The sequence below is a fragment of the Fistularia commersonii genome, chromosome 22 (genome assembly GCF_037954325.1).
Source record: "Fistularia commersonii isolate RoL2024-O1a breed Wild chromosome 22, RoL_Fcom_v1.0, whole genome shotgun sequence".
NCBI classification, from domain to species: domain Eukaryota; kingdom Metazoa; phylum Chordata; class Actinopteri; order Syngnathiformes; family Fistulariidae; genus Fistularia; species Fistularia commersonii.
In genome coordinates, this window is record NC_141305.1 from 14,210,311 (window position 1) to 14,226,562 (window position 16,252).

Below are 16,252 nucleotides of genomic sequence, written 5' to 3' on the forward strand. Positions count from 1 at the left end.
AGAAAGAAAGAAAGAAAGAAAGAAAGAAAGAAAGAAAGAAAGAAAGAAAGAAAGAAAGAAAGAAAGTCCCAAAAGAGTCTGTGGAGCGCACAGAAACCTCCGGCACCACCGAGGACAGCAGCGCTTCTCTCTTCCTCTTTCTCTTTCTCTTTCTCTTTCTCTTTCTCTTTCTCTTTCTCTTTCTCTTTCTCTTTCTCTCCCTCTTTCTCTCTAATCGCTGACCAAGGACGCGGGTCCGCGCTTTGCGGACCCCAGCCCCCATCTTGCTCCCCCTTCCAGACCGGTCTGTATAAAACTCCGGCCAAACAGTTCGGTGACGGCGGAAACATCCAATGAACGCCACCGGTGCGTGCTGACGCAACCTGGGCCCGCTGATGATAAGGAGCAACCGGGGACGTGAAGAGGAGGAGGAAGAAGAGGAGGAGGATCGGGAAAGATTTTTTTGGTGGGGGAGGCCGGCGAGCCCTCGTCTATCACCGGTCAACGTAAAAAGCCAACTCCTCCTCTTCTGGTGTTACGCGTACGAACGCAGCCTCTTTGGCAGGAGACGAAACGCTCCCGCGAAGGAGGAGAGCCGCTTCTCTCGCGAAGGCCGGCGGGAATTTATAAAGAGAAAAAAAAAGCTAAACAAAAGAACAAACTGAAATATATTTTATCCTTAAGTCTGATCTGCTGAACTTGGATTGACTCTGGAAGAGAGAGAGGGGAGGGGGTCCTTCGCTGTCAACTTTTTTTATTTTTATTTTTTTTTTATTTTCTTGTTTCGGGATTTTCGCATCAGCACTTTATCTTTTTAAAGTGCAGGACTCGCACAGCTCCTGCATTATTATTATTATTATTTTTATTTTTTTGCCTCGCAGAAACGCCGAGATATCAGGAAGAGGAAGAGGAGACCCAACTCAGCGGGGGCTTCGAGTGTCGTTTATTCGTCACGAATGGCAGAAAGTCAGATTAGAGAGAGTAAATAATCTCACCTGAGAGAGGGAAGGGAGGGGAGGGGAAGGAGGTGGGATAGGTCGCAACCGAAGAGGCGTTTTTTTTTTTTTTGCATGAATCAATCCGGACTTATTAATAAAGCGCCGCAGAGATTGGAATAACGGCTTCCATTGGCAGATGAGACGTAGTGAGGGAGGGCACGTGTCCGATTTCTCCTTCACATTTCTTCCTTCCCGATCTGGATTTCTCACTTGTCACGCCAGGAAAAAAAAGGAAAAGCGACCCCCTACCCCCACCCAACCCAATCCCTTCCAGCCCCCCCACCCCCACCCCCTCCACACACACACAAAAAAAAGAGAGATATCGTTGACTGGCAGTTATTGCGCCTCTGATGGACATCTTGGCTTGTAGATCCGAAGAGAACAGCTACAACATCCTCCCGTCCGCGGCAACCATGCTTTTCCACGGCCTCCCCGGAGGCGACGTGCACGGCGTGGTGGAGGAGATGGAGCGCCGCGGGAAGAGCGAGTCCACGGCCATCAGCTCGGCTATCGATATGGGGGAGTCGGAGACGGTAGGAGAGGATACGCGGCGGGCCTCTTGGCCGGTTAGCGGCCAGGTGATGCCCGGGAGCGCGTCAACCGCGACGCTGGATCGGTAGAGCCGGAGGGTGGGAGAGGGCGGGGGGGGTTAAAGATAAAAAGAAAACACCAGTACACTGCTGGCGAACCTGCAAAGTTCTCTCACAGGACCATTAAAACAACTTATTTTACTCCCAGCAACTAAACGGATCCAAACTATTGTATAAAACGCGAATGATTGCGTTGTAAACGAAGCGAACGTCTTAACGATGCAGTAAATGACATTATTTCCACCCGTAAGAATTCCATATTCACGTGTTACTTTTAAAAAAATAAGCCCGGGGAGATAAGATGCACCGTATTTCCCAACACAATCAGCCTGTCTGCATATTTAGTACAGTGGACAACACGATGTTATTCTGCAGAGCCAAACACAACAAAGGAGGTTGTTTTAATGAAAATTCCTAGGTTAAAATTGCTCCATCCTCTTTTTTAAAATGATTCCCTACGAGCTGCGTGTGCGCGGGCACGTGCGTCTAATCTTGCAGGCCTCGAACTTTTTTTTTCTTTTTTAAAATAATTCACAATCTCGCCAGGGTTAAAAATTTGGTCGATTTTGTCGAAATCAGGAAGGAAATTTTGTAGGAAATCAGGTATCCAATTTCAAAATGAATTATATTCATTCTCACGAGACGTGCGCGTTGTCGGGTTGTAACTTCACGTCAGTTACACATTATTCTAATTATATGTTCAATAGGACTTTTTTGCGTTGATACAATTTAATCAGCTCAATTTCCTTTTATTTACTCGTCAAGGTCTGTGTCTTCTGAGTGTTTTGGCGAATTCTTTGTTTTACTCCGATTATTTGGATTTATTAATAGATCATATTCCTTTTCTATAATATTGCGTTCGATCGCGCTGGATAATACCCCTTTTTTAATAATATTGCGTCCGCGTTGATATTGCATTTTAGTTGTATTTTTGCAACTGAAATCATCAAATGTGTCGATCACATTATTTCGTTATTATTTTATTATTCTCATCTAAATTGTCATCGGTAGATGATCGTGTCGAGTGAGTGGGTTCCGCTTAGGAAATAGTTTTACTTCGTATTGAACGAGTGTGCAATGTGTGTGTGTGTGTGTGTGTCTGTGTGTGTGTGTGTCTGTGTGTGTGTGTCTGTGTGTGTGTGTGTCTGTGTGTGTGTGTGTGTGCGTGTGTGTGCATGTGTCAGTTCGAGCTTCACGGACCCCACTCCGCGCCCCTCTGACCCTATCTCCCCATACCCCACACCCCACTGTGTCCACAGTCCATGCCGTGTCTGACGGCTGATCGGGTGGCCTTGTGCGCGGGATGCGGCCGGAAGATCGCGGACCGGTACTACTTGCTGGCCGTGGACAAGCAGTGGCACATGCGCTGTCTGAAGTGCTGTGAGTGCAAACTCAACCTGGAATCCGAGCTCACCTGCTTCAGCAAGGACGGCAGCATCTACTGCAAGGAAGACTACTACAGGTAGGAGCCGCCATGTTCGCCTTAGGACATTCTGGACTACAAGTCTGAATAGGTTCAACATATTAAGGTGTATATGCACACACACACACACACACACACGCATACACACACACACACACACACGCATACACACACACACACACACACACACACACATTTTTATGGATATATATGGATTTAAATGCACACGAAAACAATTTCTGAGCTGATTCTATGTCAGTAATTGTTATCTTATTGAGGTGACGGGCGATTGAATGAAAAAAAATGACGAAAGTGCCCAAAGTATACCCACTTAAAGGTTCTGTTCAGGGTTATTTGGGTCAGGGTGGGAGGGGGCGTTTATTTATTTATTTTTATTAATTTATTTTTTTATCGAACATCCTACCTATAACAACGAATGCTTGGTTTTCATTTTAAAATATTCACATGTATGGGTATTTTAGAAAGTGCTATCAATAATACCTGAGTAACGGTGGCTTGAGCTTCCCTGTGTACAACCGGCAAGGCGCACAGGGAGAGTACACGTTAACATCTATTCATGAAATAGATATATCATTAAAGATAGACGCGTTATCGTGCCAGTGTCAGCAGGCATCGTTGCCCCCCCACCCTCTTCTGATGTCGGCTCTGTCTTGTCCGCAGAAGATTTTCGGTGCAGAGATGTGCCCGGTGCCACCTTGGGATCTCCGCCTCGGAGATGGTGATGCGTGCGCGGGACCTTGTTTACCACCTCAACTGCTTCACCTGCACCACCTGCAGCAAGATGCTGACCACCGGGGACCACTTCGGGATGAAGGACAGTCTGGTCTACTGCCGCCTGCACTTTGAGACTCTCATCCAGGGAGAATATCAGACACACTTTAACCACGCGGACGTGGTCCCACACAAAGGCCTGGGCCCGGCCAACACGCTCGGACTATCCTACTTCAACGGCGTGGGGACGGTGCAGAAGGGACGGCCGAGGAAGAGGAAGAGCCCCGGGCCCGGAGCCGAGCTGGCCGCTTATAACGCAGGTATGACGCTCTCTTTCGTCAGGAAAATGGGGAGATAAGATAGTCGTGCTTTGACAAAACAAAACAAAACAAAACAAAACAAAACAAAACAAAACAAAACAAAACAAAACAAAACAAAACAAAACAAAACAAAACAAAACAAAACAAAACAAAACAACACAAAACAAAACAAAACAAAAAACAAACAGAAAAACCTAAACACTTCGCGAGCATAATTTTTCCCTGTGTATATCATAACCAAAAGAGGACGTTTCACGGGTTGAAAAAAAAAGCGGTTGCTGTGTGAATAAAAATCAAATAGTGTGCCGTCTGAGTGGGTGAGGATGAAGATTTGACAGGTTTCATCACAGAAACATCCCCTTGCTGCTGCTGGTGGGGGTGTTCTTGTGTCAGATGCCAGTCACAAGCCTTTTGACAGGTTTCTTAATTGATTGTTTTATCTTATTTTATTTTATTTTATTATTTTTTTTTTATTTTATTTTATTTTATTTTATTTTATTTTATTTTATTTTTCAATAACAGGTCGTATATCAGAGAATCGGAGATTCACAGGCGCCATTTTTAATATCTCCGTTCGGTTACGGATCTAAATGGGTGTCTCTTCTATGTTGCATTTAAGGACCTTTTATGTATACTTCATTTATTGATTTCTTTCTTTCTTTTTTATGGATACTCTGTTGCTTCTTTCCTTTTTTTAATTCGCCCTCAAGGCAATTACTGTGTACCAATAAAAGTAAAGCATGAAGAAATGAAGAGATGAACACAGACCAAGAATAATCAAACCTCAGGGATGTTGTCAGTGCGAACTGAAAAGGGACGTTAGTCCTATCAATTTTAATTTTTATTTTCTATATGACAAGATTTTTTGACGCTTGAATCATTCATAACCACACAGTGGGGGGTTGATTTTAAAGCGCCTTAAGCAAGTTTTTTTCTCTAGTATTAAATGTTTTAAGAAAATGATCAGAAGAGATTCTGAATAAAGGTCTCTCAAAAATACGTGTTTGTTAGTTTTAAAGTCGTGTTTCAGCTCAGTGGGTCTGTCTCCCATGTACTCTCAGGGATTACAAAAGGGAAACTTTTTTGATGTTCCGGGTTTTGCTTTCACCCTTTTCCACTTGTCAGACTCCATTGACATCTGCAGATACCCCCTCACCCCCATCTCTCCCTCTCTCTCTCTCTCTCTCTCTCTCTCTCTCTCTCACACACACACACACACACACACACACACACACACACACACACACACAAAGCTGGAGACTGTGTACTGGGAGCAGGCCAAGCTGAGTGTGTAGCATGAGAGCTCAATGTGATTTGATGAGTTATTCACTGGAAGAAGGAGCACTAGAACTTTCCTACAGCTCTATCTGCTCACCGCAGTGTTTGTTAGCCAGTCAACGGGGTCACACCAAAGAAATTACAAGCAGATATCTATTAAAGTTGGTCAGCAAAGGCGCCCACAAAGCTCACAAAGGGGTTTAATTTATTTAGTTTATGGGGTTTGTCAATTTCCCTGGAAAATCCACATGAAGTTTGGCTGTGGATTGTGGACTTGTAGTTCAACTAATCTGTCATCCACTTCTGAAAAAACATTGTTGCAAGTTTACATGTTGAGTCACAAAAATCCCAATATATGATTTTCAAAAAGGAGTTAACTAATTCAAATTTCTTACAGCTACGATCCGAAGCCTAACATAAGTGCAACAAGTGAAAGTGATGTTGAGTTATATATATATATATATATATTTCATGTCACCTTCTATTATATCATACATTTTTAATTTCACATGAGCAAAAGCAAAGACTTAATTTTTGTTTTGCAGTTTCTATTTATTATAGGTTATACCATGCATCTAATTTAATCGGCCATTTTTTAAATATCTGTCTGACTTATATTTCCATTCACATTTTCTCTTTATACATTTTGTTCCTTCGAAGCCCCCTCCCCATCCCACTCTGTTCATGTTCTTAACAAGTTCAATCATTTGGTCCAATGGTGGCACACGTTGTATGATAAAATGAGGTGTAACCACAAATTGGTTATTTGTCAACTTTTAAATGATTGACCAGTTATTGTACAGAACTAACAAATCATTTCCTGTCATGAAAAAAATATCCGATATTTCAAATTTCAGCTCTTTCAATGTTTCAATGCTCTTTTTTCAGCATCATTACCGTTTTGAGACATAATTATGCATATCTTTGTGAATGTCTGAGGGCCCTCTTTAACATTATTCAACGTTTAATTGTATTTTCTAGAGCTATCCACCCTAGATAACCAAATAGAATAGAATAACAGAAGAATCAGCTTTGAAAATAATGTGGTTGCAGTCTTTACTGATTTCTATTTAAATCAAGTTTAACCTGCTGTCTCATATGACAACATTGATTTACCTGAAAAAAAAAATGCTGAGGAACCTCAGGAAATCAGAAAATGCCATGGAAATGTTTCATTTGCTTTACAATCCGATATAAAATGAAAAGAAAACCGATCTTGATGAATTTATTGATTTGATTTTTTTTTCCCAAGAAACAAAGACATGTTTTTTTCTTTTTCCTTTTTTTTTTTGAACGAACAAGCAAGGCGTATTGACTGAAGCCGGACGTGTTGAGTGTGAGGCAGTGAAGAGGCAGTGCGTCCTCTTCCGGTCGTGAAGCGTAAGCGTAGCCCAGCCTCACCTGTGCAGCTTTCTTGGCCACCGATCGGAACACGCCGACCACGGTGCGTGTGACGGGACGACGAGTCGAGCAGAAAATGCGTGTGCTGGCTCTCCTTTTGTTGGTGTTGTTGTTTTATATTTTGTTCAAAATGCTGCAGCATATGCTTTGGCCCGGAAGCGGCATTTGTTCCGCTGGTGTGTATGAGCTAATTAAGTGAAGTGTTATTCAGATGCTTTTCACTCACTTCATATTCATCGTTCCATCATTCTGATATCGAGCTCGAACTGTTATTCGTGCAGCAACACTTTTCCCGTTGCCAAGATTTTTTTTCTTTTAATTTTCTCTTAATGCAGACTGGGAGAAATACGTGCTTGCGCTTCCTCCCCCTGCAGACAGACGGGGACAGGCGAGGGCGAGGAGAGTCTGCAGCTGCAACAAACAGCTGTCAGGTCACATGGGCAAAGTTTGATCGGATTGATTTTAAAGATTTAAATGCCAGAGGAAAAAAAGAAACAAAACGAGGGGAGTGTTTAGCTGCAAAGTCCTAAAGCAAGACGTCAGCAAAAACTCTCTCTTCTTCCTGTCTTTGTGTTGAGTGCTTTTTTTTCTCTCCCCTCCACTCTCACTCACTCCCTTTTTGGGTTATTACATCACATTATATCATCTATAAGCTCGTCCAGAGACGCGAACCTCAATGCATTTTGTCAACAGGCTGGATGAGTGTCAGAGAGGGGAAGAAGAACCGTTAGGTGAACTTTTAAAAACCAATAAGGATAAGAAGAAGTTTTCGTGGAGGCGCGTTTGCGCGGGTGTAACAGTCAAAGGACGTGTCAATGTGGCCCGTCGTTATTTTTTACAAGTAAAAAATAGTGAGCTATGCAATTAGTTTAATGATACCAAAAAGAATCCTATCGACAGTTATACTTCCAAGTGTGGTAAATATACGTATAGTAGTAATACATGTTTACACGAGTTTTGTGTATTTGTTTTGTCACGCAACTTTTTTTTTAGCATTCTTTATTATTCTCTTTTTAAACGAGGTCATCAATGCACAGACATAGCCTTACGTTAAATTTCATTACTTACTTACTGACATTACTACTTGTATTAAGTATACGTTGGGCAACATTCTCCAGATTTCAGTCAAGCAAAAAGAGATGTTTTTTTTTTTATTTTAGCAATTGTTAGTACTTACTTTTTGTAATGTCTTAACCCATAGTCCCTTATTCTCGATTCTATTGTGAATTGATTTTGTCTCATAACCAGTGTGTCTCATAGGAGATGAGACAAATGTGCTCAGAATGATCTTTACTTTATGTCCCAGAAATGCACAAGTATTTAAGATCTACCAAAGATATTTGTTTACATATTTGATAAATATTTGTATCTGGTGAGAAACTCACATTGTTCTTAAATATGCCAAATCTGAAATGACTATGATTGGAATTCAAGTAATCTCTGCAAGTTAGCACTTAGTTCTCTCTTTTTCATACTTTCTTTTTTTCACCCATTTATTCATGTGCCATGTTATTATCAGACTTGGAAAGTAATATGAATATTGATCTATGCAATTTATTGAAATTGAATAATAATGTTGTTGGGGTGATTTTTGATACTTGTGTTAAATCAAATAACATGATTTAAATGAGGCCCATTTATCTCAAATCATATTTGAGTAACTCTGTTTTGGAATTAGTATCGAGTTTTTTTAAACCGAAACCTAAAGAGATATAAAGACAAAGAGGTTTTTATCATTAAAGCAAAGCCTTCCCAAGTATATTTATCTTTTATTTTTCTATGAAATGTCTTCATATTTATGAGTAATTTAATGACTACAAGTTTTGCAGAACAATATAATTTGAAAACCAATGTCTAATGATAAAATATTTGCTGTCAGATTTTATGTATGTTAGTCATGGAGGTAGTTGGTATGAGAGAGGAGGATAAAGAGAACAGGGTTAGATGGAAAAGGTTGATTCGCTGTGGTGACCCCTGAAATGAAAAGCCGAAAGGAGAAGAGGAGGAAGAAGTTATGAATACACGTTGGTTTTCACATATGTATAACTGTACTGCTCAAGTTTTGGTGAGCACTATGTAAAAAAAGTCCAACTGGCAAACATGACAATTTTGATTTTACGGCAATATCATCTTATATGAGAAATATCATATATGCTGCTTTATGTGATACTCTCAAGAGATGTTTGACTAGAAATGAAATTGGTTAGAGCTAATAGTTGACATTTACTTGGCAGACTTTACCAATTGCAAACAGAGAGCATCTTGATGCAGCCCAACTCTTGAGATTACCGTCTTCATGTTATTGTGAAGCTCCAAGTGCATTGATATATTCATCTATGTTGACATATTAATTGACCAGAAACTGAAACATTGAAATTATCCTTAGCTGAATATCTCCCAGAACTTGCTGACATTCATTTTTCAATAATTATTATATAGTATTTGTTGCAGTCTCTCTACAATGAGCAGCGAGTGTGTTGTTGATTAGAACTGAAATGAAATAAAATCATGGGAAATGTGTGGATTTTTAAGAATCTAATCACCAATATTCCCGTGATCTTTCTTAGCACTGAGCTGCAATGAGAACGATGGTGAGTCCATGGACCGGGACTCCCAGTACAGCTCCAGTCAGAAGACCAAGCGTATGCGGACATCCTTCAAACACCACCAGCTGAGAACCATGAAGTCCTACTTTGCCATCAACCACAATCCTGATGCCAAGGACCTTAAACAGCTCGCCCAGAAGACCGGCCTCACCAAACGGGTCTTACAGGTAAATTCGGCCAAATGAATCAAAATAAATGGAAAATAAATTAAAATAAATCTGACAAATGGGGAAATAATAATAATAATAATAATAATAATAATAATAATAATAATAATAATAATAATAATAATAATAATAATAATAATAGCATTTCAATGAAAATCCAATTTGCAAACATGAAGTGAATGCTTTGAAAAGAAACACAATCTTTTTTTTCCTGTTTGAAATAGTTAGCATGGGCAATTGTGCAAGAATGCAGCCTATCTTAGTGGTCAATGCTCTGTTATGGCAAAGACTCCGGGATGAAATATAAAAAGCAGTGTACTATGAGAGAAGAAAGCCAAAACACAACAAAGCATTTGTTTTTCACTGAAGAAAGCAGCAAAGTATCTTGGGGACTGAGAAGAAATGAGACAAAAAGATTTCTGAATCAATTTCTTTATTTATTTTTTGAGTGAATAAAGCTTTAATTCAGTCTTGTGGAAAAAAAAAAATACAACAACAAAAGTAAATGAACTGTCATTTTGCTTTGATACTTTCAAGTTTTCATGGCTGTCATTGCAGTTTAAGAGTTGTTTCCCATGGTTCCATCATGTTTCGATGATGCGCTCTGCACACATTTATTACACACAAAAATGATTAAATGTTTGAAATAAGACAGCAGAAATGGTTATTTCAACACTGATCTTTAAGGCTTCTGAAGGGGATATTTAGCAGAACCATTAATTTAATTACAAATGTGAGAATAATGTCATCAAATAGCAGCACCCGCAGAAGCAGCCAGCTTTATTTCTTCTTGTCCAAGATGAAAGAAAAGCCTTATTCTTGCACAGCCACCGCTGCCTTTCTCTCTGTATTTATCCACAAGACGTAAAAGGCTTTTACAAGTTTTGTACACAGAAGAGGAGCAAGCAGGCTCTGGGTTTCTTTTATCCTCCTCTCCAGTCAATGCAGACAGACATGTGGAGAAGATGTGTTCAAGCTGGTACGGGAGGGGGGAATGTAGAAATAATCCACTCTATGTTTGACTTGTGGGCTGAATGAGTCTGTGGTTTCATTTCACCCCGACGGCGAGTAAATTCCCAGGCCTAATGTTTGTGTGTGTGTGTGTGTGTGTGTGTGTGTATTTCTTTGGGGGGGTCAAAAGTGTGGTTTTAATATCGGAGAGTCATCTACCCTCGTGGTTTTCTGTCAGGATGTGATGCATAAATACGGTAGTACCGGCAATTTTCCTTTTTCAATCACTTTTTGTCGTATTTTAGGAACTAAATCAACTTGAGAGGCTCCCAAAATTCTGGGAAAAAAACAGCACATTTTGTGGTGAATACTGTGATCAAACATTTATACCACCGTGTTTTTGTGGATTCGTACAGTCTTACAGAATCCTAATCATTTTTTTCCCTTATTATTGCTGTATGTATATTTCAAGATTGGGACTATTTCCAGAAATACAAAGACTACAAATCCATATCGATGCCATTACGTACTAAAGACTTTAATTAGCACAGTGTGATTTAAAATTCCATAAATTGACACAGTGTTTTTTTTTTGTGGTACAAGTGCCAACATAGTTACATTTCAGATATGCTCCTGTATGACAGTGTCTGATACGAATGCTGTTTACCGAGTCATGTTGTTTCATGGTTCTTGGCTTTAATTTGAAATGTTCAGAGTTCCATGAACTGTTTCTCATGAGTATTTGAGCCTTCACTTTTCAAATGTCAGGAAATTTTCACATGATAATGTTAGTTGTCACATTGACACATTGTCACGATCATAACACACTGCTAGTCAAGTCTGTGGCGACAGTTACCATTTTAAAACATACATCACTTTAAAAGTGTGTAAGGTGACATTGGAAAACATTGGGCCTTTGAATTTGGATGCTCGTTTTAAGGTGGAGAGAGAAGGACCTGAGAAGGATTAGGAAAAAGAAATTTGACAATTCAAGATGTTACCAATGATATGTCCAATGACATCAGCGCTTTGGTATCACATACATATGACATTCGCTCCGATGCGGCTCAAAATGTCTTATGACGTTTCAGAAGATGGGGAGGAAGGCGGGTTAGAGATTACATTTCGTCACCTCGGTTTCATCGTACCGTTAAACCTTCATTCATTTCACATAGGTTCATTTTAAACTGATCACTGATGTAATAGGACCTTTGGTATTTGGGTGATTATTTGACAAGGTCAAATATGAAAATTGGGTTAAGATACACTTGACCAGGTCTATATTTATGGTTTGACACATATTAGATATTTGAAAATGTACGAAATGTAAAGTACGCCCCAATGCACTGTCGCACTCGAGCAATTGCCATTTACCGATTCCTGGTGGCTATTGTGTCCTGATGAAAAGTCCTGATATGTCACGCATATTCTGCCTTTTGATGCTAACTAAACTTTCTCTGATCGATGTGTGGGGGAAATGGGCTGCGAATCAACATACGACTCGTATCAAAATAGAACTGCGCTGTCTTCTTCAAGTATCGTAAAACTAGCACAGTGTAAGGCCAGAAACAACAACAACAACAACATCATTAATGGATGCTAAAAGGGATGGATGTCGCCTTATGGTAAAAGAGAGATCTGAAATGAGTGATAGCAATATGTTAAACATTTGCGCAATAACCACCTGAAACTGATGCATATATTCAACATTGCTATTATTTTGAAATGCTTAGTACTATTTGAGTAGCAACAGACGTAATTCCGTTTTGGGGGTATTTTGGTATTAATGGGTTGTTTTTCTTTTACATCTTGGACATGCATTTGTTCATATATTGTTCTATATCGAGCGGTCGAATGTAACTGATGGTTTGAAACACTGTACTTTCACGTTGAAATCTAAATCTTTGCTGATAAAGTAAGCGAATACCATATTCGTACCTCAAATATTGGTTACATGGAAATGTGCAAGTGGTATCAACGTGTGAGGGACAGCGGGGTATCGCAAACATATACTCGTATGTCCGATCCAGCAATTTTAGCATGCTTGAATCAATAGTAGACTAAATCTAAACAGGACATAGTCAAATGACTTTTTCTTTTGCCAACTAGAGGCCGAAGAGGCTAGAATCACAAGAATTTGGTGTTTATTCTGTACAATAATTTTTAAAAATAGAATCATAACATCTGCTATTCTTAAATCTGGTTTTCCCTTCCTCCAGCAATAGAGATACCTCAGCATCTCTATTTTTCACAGGATTGAAAACGATTCGGTAGTATTGAGAAAACTGAAAGAAAGTTCAGTCACTATTTGGCTGTCATTAAAATATAGTGAAGGTTTTTAAAGTCAGTTTCAGGCCCGTGGGACAGAGTTTTATTAAGCTTTAAACCATGTGTTAAAAGACGGTTTGCAGTTTATGGGTAAATATAAAAAGAATAGTACAACATAATTGAAGTTCAAGAAGTGACTGCAAAATGCCGAATTTATCAAATAAGCTTTCAACAATGACATTCTTACTTGCATTTGTTTTTAACTTTGGAGAAATCAAGATAGTTTGGTATCTTATAGCTGCCCCAGCATATTCAATGAAAATTAAAAAAAAGGGATTTCTAAAATAAGATGCCAACAGTTTCCCAATTGTTCAGGATATTCAGAACTGGTAGAGCAGCATCTGCGTGCTGAAGTGTCCTTTGGAAAGACACCAAAACCCCAGTTGCTCTTAAGTGTCTTAGCACCTTGCATGGCAGCTTTGCCACCATCAGTGTGTGAGTGTGTGTCTGAAAGGGTGAATACAATCCAGTATAAAGTGCTTTGAAACCACAAGGGGATGAAAAATCGTAATAAGTGGGGACTACTTTCCATTTAGCATCTATTAAAACAAGAAAATAGACAGATGCTAGTTGGAAAAAATTAGGAAAATAGTAAAACATGTGTAGAGGAAGAAAAACCTACAACTGGTAACAGCGTAGTGGAAGTAATGTAGACAATCCTACCCAAAATACATTTTAACCATTTTTTCCCCCAAAAATGATTGAATTAGAAACATTCCTGAAAGAGCTGCTTGTCTTTTTATAAAATTTGAGATTTTGAGGCTTGAAACCAGAATTTAAATGTATCTTTGTTGTCAAACTAATGTATACTTAAGTCAACTGGGGTTGTGAATTAAAAGCAGTAAGAGGCTGAACTGTAATTTGTATTAAATACATAAAATATGAATATTATAATACAATGAAGAAAAGAAATTTACTAATTAGCTTGTTATCATAGCATTAGTGAATGTATTGGAATTTCTCCTTTTTTAAAAACTTTGTTAAAAGAAATGTATCTTTGATTTTGTAAAAACAAAAAGACAAACCCCCAAAAGAAAAAAAAATCTTTACAATGAATATATCAAGACACTCTATCATCATGGTTACATGTACTGTGACTTAAGCTACATTTCATTGTCTTCAAAGCCTTCATATTGTGCATTAAAATGATTTAATGCACATCCACTTGATAATTATCTTCCATATACTCAGATCACAGTGCATTTCTCTGACTGTCATTCATTTCATCTTTGATAAATATTTGGTGGCAGGTCTGGTTCCAAAATGCTCGAGCTAAATTCAGGAGGAACCTGCTGCGGCAGGAAAGCACTGGGGTGGACAAGGCATCTGATGGCTCCACGCTGCAAGGCGGGACACCGTCCGGCCCTGCCTCTGAGATTTCCAACGCCTCCATGAGCCCTTCCAGCACCCCCACCACCCTGACAGACTTGACCAACCCCACCATGCCCACAGTTACCTCTGTGCTCACCTCAGTGCCGGGTGGCATGGACGTCCACGAGTGCCGGAGTCCTTCACAGACAACGCTGACCAGCCTCTTCTGATGGACCTTCCCCTCCCTACTCGCCCTGGCTGGATCCCCTCCCTACTCGGCCTGAAAACATACAAAAAGCAAGAAAACATACAAAAAAAAAGCAAAAAAAACAAAAACTGAGCACCCTTTCAAACATTAAATGGATTAGAGAAGAAAATAAAAATAAAATACATTTTAATAAAAAGTTGCTCTGAGCCCAATCGAGGATATCTCTATCGTCACAGACGGAAAAGACGGAAAACACTTGTTATTTTGATGTTGTTGTCGTGTCGAGAACTGAAGACACTTGATTTGCATTTTTCAATGTTTACAGAAAGAGACTACAGGGGAGAATAGAAAAAAACAAAAAAACAAAACTGCTTCATTTTTCTTTTTTTTTGAAATGAATTTTCTCCAGCACAGTATTTATGTTGTTGTACAAGAGTCACTGTTAGAGGGATTGTGAAAATCTTTTCTTGGGACAAATCTGAGATTAAACACAGGTTACATTATCGAAAACTGATATGTGTCTCACAGTCCATTTTCTGCTCACTGGTGTCACCTTTGGCTGAGACCAGAAAAAAAGTGTGTGTGCCTCAGTGTGTTCTTTTGGTGTTCCGACTAATGTGAGTATCAGAATCATTATTTTGGACGACTTGGAGGTTGCTTCCGTTCTTTTTAACATTCTTCAATTTGTCACAAGCTGTAATATAACAAGTACCCAATGAGTCCCTGCTGGTTGTGTCTCTGGCAGCCTGACTGATAGAATTTTCTTCAACACAATACTGGATGGCCAACCACAAGAAAAATAAGAAAAAGCCATATATATTTTTTCTTAAATATTTGTCTGAAACGCCAGAGAAAACATTGAACAAGGACAAAACTAAACTCTGGCATAAGTGCAATGTATAAGAAAAAAAAATAATCAGGATTTTTGTTTTGCATTTTAAGAATACGGCAGACATTTTATTCATATTAGAAAAAAGAAAAAAAATAGTATTTTTTAAAAAAAGGTGTTGCATTGTAATACCATTGTAAGACAAAATTCAGAATTGGTTTGGTCAGTCTCCTGATAATTATTCATTCAAGTCAGAACATTTTAACATTAAAAGGCTGTTTTTCACCAAAAAAGCGAATAGATAAATAAATAAATCTCAATAGGCAGCCAGCATTAGTAATAACACAGCTCTGCTGGACATTTCATCAACTTCAGAGTTTTCAATACAATAAAAAGAAATATCAATATGTAGTACATTCTGTGTAGAACTGCATGAACTGCTCATACAGAGAGAGAATGAGCGAGATGGAGGAGGGGACAGAGAGGGGAGAGACAAAAGAACAGGCCACAACAATAAAAAGTTCATTATAGACATTCAAGTACACTTGCTGATGCTACACAGAAAACAAAATTCACATTTCAGTTTCGGGTAGGTGAAAAGAAAAGACACGTATACTGCTACTACGACTAATGATAACGTTATGGCAGCATGGCGGTACAGTGGTTAGCACTTCTGCCTCAAAGCAATAAGGTTCCTGATTTGATTGTGACAAAAGTTTGCATGTTCTCTCTGTTCTGCATTGGATTCTCTGGTTTCCTCTCACTGTCCACAATCAAGCAGTAGATGAATTGGAGCCTCTAAATGATCCAGGCATATCAATGACAGTGAATGGTTATACAGTACGCCTCCATTTGCGCCCTGTGATGGTCTGGTCGACAGTCTCGGGTGTACCCCACCCCTCGCCAAACGACAGCTGGGACCGCCGCAACCCCAAGTTCAGGATACAAAATAAATGTTTACAGTTAGTTAATAAGAACCAGATAGGGTTTCTTATGTTGTGTAAATGTAAATGAGAGGTTTCATCTCTCGAAATGTGAATGTCTATATTTTACCGAATCATTTCCAATGAGGTCCATAGTTTACTGAGATCGACTTGGAGTGTTAATGGTGGAATTGTATCATTTAGATCA

General features: G+C 39.3%; 1 protein-coding gene across 2 annotated transcripts; it reads left to right on the plus strand.

Moving 5' to 3' along the window:
- The first annotated feature begins 1,032 nt into the window (after positions 1 to 1,032).
- lhx2b (LIM homeobox 2b) lies at positions 1,033 to 14,806 on the plus strand. 2 transcript variants are annotated; one of them, XM_086169810.1, is made up of 5 exons: positions 1,033 to 1,510; positions 2,827 to 3,029; positions 3,672 to 4,042; positions 9,289 to 9,494; positions 14,024 to 14,806. In XM_086169810.1, exons 1-5 carry the CDS (start codon positions 1,328 to 1,330, stop codon positions 14,312 to 14,314), a joined length of 1,254 nt encoding a protein of 417 aa, XP_086025936.1. In that variant the 5' UTR covers positions 1,033 to 1,327; the 3' UTR covers positions 14,315 to 14,806. The 2 variants fall into 2 exon arrangements, with proteins under 2 accessions (XP_086025936.1, XP_086025937.1); XM_086169811.1 differs by having other exon boundaries at positions 1,034 to 1,510; positions 3,675 to 4,042; positions 14,024 to 14,327.
- The last annotated feature ends 1,446 nt before the right edge of the window (positions 14,807 to 16,252 follow it).

Bases quoted from the DNA above. Each gene is read 5' to 3' on its own strand.
- lhx2b (XM_086169810.1), top strand. From the start codon at position 1,328: ATGGACATCTTGGCTTGTAGATCCGAAGAGAACAGCTACAACATCCTC. The intron at 3,030-3,671 runs GTAGGAGCCGCC...TCTTGTCCGCAG, and splicing joins TGCAAGGAAGACTACTACAG to AAGATTTTCGGTGCAGAGAT. The intron at 9,495-14,023 runs GTAAATTCGGCC...ATTTGGTGGCAG, and splicing joins TCACCAAACGGGTCTTACAG to GTCTGGTTCCAAAATGCTCG.